The 6,229-nt window shown below is 43.1% G+C and overlaps 1 protein-coding gene across 7 annotated transcripts in view; it reads left to right on the forward strand.

Moving 5' to 3' along the window:
• Positions 1-6,229, forward strand: part of LOC103462996 (serine/threonine-protein kinase BRSK2-like) — a 107,783-nt gene that overhangs the window by 59,183 nt on the left and 42,371 nt on the right. For all 7 annotated transcript variants that reach the window (XM_008406089.2, XM_008406090.2, XM_008406092.2 and 4 more), the window contains exon 2: positions 173-267. In XM_008406089.2, the coding sequence (XP_008404311.1) occupies positions 173-267 (95 nt within the window). The remainder of the gene's footprint in view (positions 1-172; positions 268-6,229) is intronic.

Consider the following 6,229-nt stretch of genomic DNA (forward strand, 5'->3'; position numbering starts at 1 on the left):
TGGTTGGTTGGTTGGTTGGTTTGGTGGCTGTGCAGGTGTTTGGTCAGAGCATCTGGTTGGTTTGTTATCGCTGCTCTCTTCCAAAATGTGATGACTTTATAATTTTTAAAAGGTTTTGCCGTTTTGCTTGAGCCAGGTTGGATGTGAATGTTGTTTGCTGTCTGTGTTTCAGGTCTGGTGAAGCTGGGTCTCCACTGTGTCACAGGTCAAAAGGTCGCCATAAAGATCGTCAACAGAGAAAAGCTCAGCGAGTCTGTTCTAATGAAGGTAAGACGGTTTCACCTCTAAACAGGGAGGAGCATCCTTCAGCCTGCTGCTGATCACTGCTATGCTGGACACTTCTGATGCATGGATTTACTAAAGCACTTCTGAAAATGATTCACATTTTTTACTGTGGTTTTTTAACAGATGTGCACCTACAGGTGCCTCATGCCGTCACTGTTTTCTAGCAGGAATTGTTTCTTCCTAGCGTCGGTTTTGCAGAAACATTCGTGTTTCACTCCCACAGGAGCCAGAAATAGAGCAGAAATTATGCAGGTGCACTTTGGAGCTGTCACCGTGTCACCCACTCGCATTGAACCGGCTACAGCCTCGTACAGCGCAGGTGTTCGGCTCACACGGCGGCAGGCGCCTGCTCCTTACCGCTCCTCTTATTACCGCCGTCCCGCCTACGCTCTGAGCAAACAGGTGGATGCAGCGAAGGCCGAGTGAGTCACGTGGGCCGGGTGGCGCTCCGACTCACCGGACAGCGCTTCACTTCCTGCTGTGTGACGGGTTCAACACGTTCTCCTGCTTCATGGTTTGGTCATTTCGCTGAGAAAAGTTCCGCTTCCCTTTAAACGCCGATTTATTCTGAACATTCGTAATGCAAAGATAAATGTGCTGGAAATGAATTACAAGAGTTTTCTGAATCTAAACAACAAACTGGCCTGGTGACCTCTGACCTCCCACTGATTAGAGGTGAACAGACTAATATCAGCTTCTCCTCCTGATGTTATATTAATCTTCCATGCATCATTTTGATGTTTTTAAATGTAAAACGGTTCAGGGGCTTTTCAGCCTGTCGTCTTATATTTGGTCTCATCTGCTTTGATTCCTTTCAGGAACAAAATGAGTGACGATGCTGAACCAAAACTGCACTAAATATTAAAAATAAAACAGAATACGTCCCTGAAAGTGGATTACTGAACAACTAGTGAGATTATTTCTGCCTGTTTTCATCTTGCTGCAGAGTAAAAGTGGAGGATTTGTCTGATTAAAGTGATTTCCCACTGTCCCTCCATCAGGACGGGTTTCTGACTCGACAGGCTTTTTCAGCTCCTGCCTCATTACGACCCGTCTCACTCAGACTCTGATGTTAAAATGTCAGAGTTTGTCTCGGCATTTATAGTGTTTTAATCTGCATTACTGGCACATAAAAAGTTACAGCTGGAAATGAGTCAGTCGTTCATCATCAGCAGAGCCAATTTTCTTCCAAAATGACTTCTTTTCACCTCTTTCTGAGCCTCTGCTCCGGCATGAGGCGTCGTTATGAAACCGTGTGAGTGACAGGAGAGGAGCCGGTGGAGGTCATGTGACCTCACCACTTACATCCTATTGGTCGGCGTGAGGAACTCTGTGGCTCTGCAGCTAATTGGCTGTCTGCACGATGCTGAAGCGAAGTCTGGCGTTGAGTGAAGGAACATTTAGGCGGCGATGTCAGGACGGCTGCAGCAATCAGCTCGCTGCTGATTGGCTCCTGGCTGCAGCAATCAGATTGGAGGAGTTTGTGCTAAATTGCATTTGAAGGAGTTTTTATTTTCTACTGACTGAATGTGAAAACCTCCCGACTCTCAGGTCAGACGTTCTTCATGTGGCAGGAGAGGCGAAAACATGTAATAAACATTTAATATACAAAAGAGTTCAGAAAGATTTAATTTAAACTTTTATTTCTGCACTGGATTCACAAAGCAAATTTCACTAAATACCTGCAGGAGTGGTAGTACCCACAACGTCCAGCAGGTGGGAGCAAATTGCACTTTAAATTTTTCATACTTAAGACATTGTTGTAAAAATCATGATAATGGAAAACTTCAGGTCCTTTTATTGTAAAAGTTGGTTTCTTAACTCCTCCCTTTAATTGAAGCCTCATCAAATTATAAAATTATTACATAGTTTATTCAAAAATACAGTGGCAGTTATATAAGAAACAAGAAAAATTAAATTTTCCCACAGTTTGTGTTCATCTTTACTAAATAATCTAAAGTTTGTCTTTTAAAAAGTGATTATAAACACAATCTGAACCGTTTTCTTCACAGAAATAAAACCTCCAGCTTTCAGCAGGTGGTATTTTCTGGCTGAACTCTGTAGATGAACATGGGCAGGTTTCTCATAAATGCAACCATTTCCCTCAGAAATACCTTCATTTATGACTTTTCTCCAGTCGAATGAAGAAGAAAATGGATCTGCAGTTTGGAAAATATCCAGATGAATCGCATACATTTACCATCTCAGTCTGAGAGGAGGTGCGATACTTTTTGTTGCAAATGTCTGACTTTAAAATCTCAGTAAATTTGAGTTTTTTCTTACAATTTCTTCATTTGTAATACTAAAGAATTTCTTTGTTTTAATCTGCTAAATTTGTGCCTTTTAATGGGAATTGTAATTCCTTTTTAATTCAAATTTACACATTTTTGACATCAGCAAATTTCCTTGTTTCTTGAAAATGTGTGAAATTAAACTTTCTTTGCCATTTTTTGAAGTTTTATCAGCTGAAAGAATTAATTATTAATTCTGAAAGTGAAACGATGAGCAGAGAAACACTTCATGTTTTAATCTCTGAGTCGGACGGACATTTGTTGTTCTGTAGCGACTTGAAATGCATTGCTTTGGTAGCGCTGCATCGTTAGCGTTGTTGCATCGTTAGCATTGCTTTGATAGCGTTGCTGCATCGTTAGTGTTGCATCGTTAGCATTGCTGCATCATTAGCATTGCTTTGATAGCGTTGCATCGTGTTGCATCGTTAGCATTGCTGGATTGTTAGCTTTGCTGCATCGTTAGCATTGTACTTTTAGCGGTGCTGTAATCGTTAGCGTTGCATCATTAGCATTACTGCATTGTTAGCATTGCATCGTTAGCGTTGCATTGTTAGCATTTCTTCATCGTTAGCATTGCATCGATAGTATTGCTGCATCGTTAGCGTTGCATTGTTAGCGTTGCATCGTTAGCATTGCATCGATAGTATTGCTGCATCGTTAGCATTGCATTGTTAGCGTTGCATCGTTAGCATTGCTGCATTGTTAGCGTTGCATCGTTAGCATTGCTGCATCGTTAGCATTGCTGCATCGTTAGCATTGCTGCATCGTTAGCATTGCTGCATCGTTAGCATTGCTGCATCGTTAGCATTGCAGCGTTAGCTTTGCATTGTTAGCATTGCAGCTGTTTCTGTCTGCTGGTTCTGCAGCTGGTTGTGGATCCAGTTAGAGGCGACTACCGTTGCAGAGTTTTTCTGCTCCTCTCAGCTCTGCTGACATCTTTCTGTTGATGAAAACGTTTCCCTCCCCTCACGCCTGTCTGAGGGGTTCTATCCCCTAGTAGCAACCCCCCTGTTGTCACGGCAACAGGTCCTTTTTAATTTGTTTTGTACCGAGTCATGGCCATTGTGAGCTCAGGTGAAAGAGTCCAAACAGCCGGCTGGAAACGGAGAAAACATCGCCCTGCGTTGGCGGGGATTTCCTCACTTCACTCCATCGTCTGTGACATTTAAAGATGTTTCTGCTGCAGCTTTTTCTGCTGCATTTTTTACTGCTGCAGCTTTTTCTGCTGCAGCTTTTCTCGCTGATCTTTGCGGCGCGTTGAGCGTCGTTCTGAGGAGTTTTGCATATGAATGTCTCCTTTTGTTCACACGTTTACATTCCCCTGACAAACTGTTGCTGTGTGAAGACAGATTGTTTTCTTTTTGTTCATCCCTCTCTAAGCTGCTTTTTATCAAATCACTTTAATGGAGAAGAAAATATTTTTCATTGTGTTTCTTTGCTTCAAGAGAAAAAAAACAGGCTGTTGTCATGAATCCGTAGTTGAAGGGATTTACTGGACAAAACGAAACAACCGTTTTTGATCCTGAATGAAGAAATATTAGGAATTATTAGATACTCTGGTTTAGGATGAAGCTCCATCTCATTTTTACTAATATAATTATTTTTGTCTGGTTTCTGTTTCCTCTACTGGGAGCCAAACCTGCAATGTGAATGAATAAAAACAACCAACGCTAACATGTTAGCCTAGCGCTAGCAGCAGAAATCCTCCAACCGCTAAAATCCTCCATCTTGTTTCCATCTGGTGAAGAAGGAAGTTGCTCTCAGTGTCTTCAGAGGTTTTCGTGTCGTTTCCTTCAGTGGTTCTTGGTGCAGCGCCCCCACAGGCCAGGAGGGGAACAGGTTGGTTTGACTCAGAGCAGCTGGAGGTGGAGCAGATGATGGAGTTCTGGTTCTTCATCAGGGGCGGTACATTCGCACCATCAGGTGGGAAACATCCCGACAGCCTGGAGCCTCTTCCAGGACTGGAGCAGCTGGAGCTCACAGCCGTTCGTTCTCCAGGATCTCAAGTTTTCCTGGGTTTTGTTGCTGAACGATGGAGGAGAGCATCCGACCTGCTACCTTGACTCACTGAGGACCTTGAACCAGAGCTTTCACACAGAGGAGAGGCTGTGAAGGCTGCTGCCTTCGTCTCACTCATCATCAGACGTCTGAGTCGCCGCCCGGCCGTTTCCCAGCGGGGAGATTCTCCCTGCTGATGTGACGTTTCTATGCAGACTTTCCTTCTTTCCCTCTGGAGCTTCCTCTTCACTTTTCCTTTTATTCGTCTTTTCCTTCCTGGAATCTGTTTGCGCAGCAACAAAAGGACCTAAATGATCACTACTTGAAGATGCAACTCGATAAATGAAAATGTGTGAAAGTTTATTTCAGTTCCAGAAAAATGATTATTCAGTCTGATGAAACCCAAACTCCAGTTTCTCATACAAATAAAGGATTTTTAACAAAGATGAGCTGCTGACCTGCATGTTCATGTGTTGTACAGTGTTTATCTGGTTGGGGCTCATTTTGCATGGATTAATTAATGCAGGTTGAATTGAATTACTGAGTTAAATAATTGTTGATGAGAACATTTCCAGCTGCTCCTGTTTGTTTTTCTAATACTTGATTTGTTTCTCCACAAATTAGAAGTTAATTTTAATTTAGATTTTACATTTATTTCAATGCTTTTTCTTTCTTCTTCACTCTCTGCTTTATCTTTCTCCATTTTTCRTCACAACCTTGTCAGAAGCCTGTTTAAAATAACAGATGAACGTTTAAAACCTCCGTCATAAAAACTAAATTAATGGMTGTAATTAAACAAWATGGAATAATTCAGAGTTGAGGAAAACACTGCAGCATAAATGAGGCCATTAGAGACAAAACCAGCTGAGTAAAGTTCAGCGTCGTCTGCATAAAAATGCACTTTAGCCAAAAAAACTGGGCCTAAAACACAGCCCTGTGGGATTTATTTTAAACGTTTAACTGGACTGTTATCATGTGGAGGAACAGCCTCGGTCCACCAGAATGAAACGATGAGATCACTGAGAGCAAACGGTCCAGCTGGAGATTATTGGTGGAAATTTGAGGCTCCATCCTGCGGGACGATCCGTCAGCTGGAACCGGATTGATGGCAGAAACGGTTTTTCATCAGGRGTCCTGGGAGAATTAAAGCTCTCAGGAAAACCAGGGAGCGGCAACAAAACGCTGACCGAGAGGTTTTAGGTTCATGACTCAGCAGTTTTTCCCCTCCTGACCAAGTAATTTCAACAATTTAATGTTACAAATCCAGAATTTAAGCTGTTTTCCAGTGGTACAGGTCCAATACGTTTCTGTCCTCCCTYTTCTTTCTTTCTCCTCCCGTTTCTCCTGTTTCACCGTGGAGCAGAATTACTCCTCTGAATGGATCCGTGTTGCTCCATGAAGCGCCTGGATGCTCCGTGTCTGTGGGACCTGACTGATCCGGGCTCTCCTCTGGGCGTCATGGCAACAGATGGCGGTTTGATTACCGAGGCGATGTTCCAATTTACGGCCCCCGGGTCCCCCGGCAGCCCCGCATCGTGTTTCACTTAACCAGAGTCAGTCCTCATAATTCATTAAGCTCCGACGTGAGGAGGAGTTTGTTGCCGTCGATCGGAGGAGTTTGTTGGCGTCTCTTGAGAAAATGGAGGGAAATGTTG

Source organism: Poecilia reticulata, linkage group LG3, assembly GCF_000633615.1.
Source record: "Poecilia reticulata strain Guanapo linkage group LG3, Guppy_female_1.0+MT, whole genome shotgun sequence".
NCBI lineage: Eukaryota > Metazoa > Chordata > Actinopteri > Cyprinodontiformes > Poeciliidae > Poecilia > Poecilia reticulata.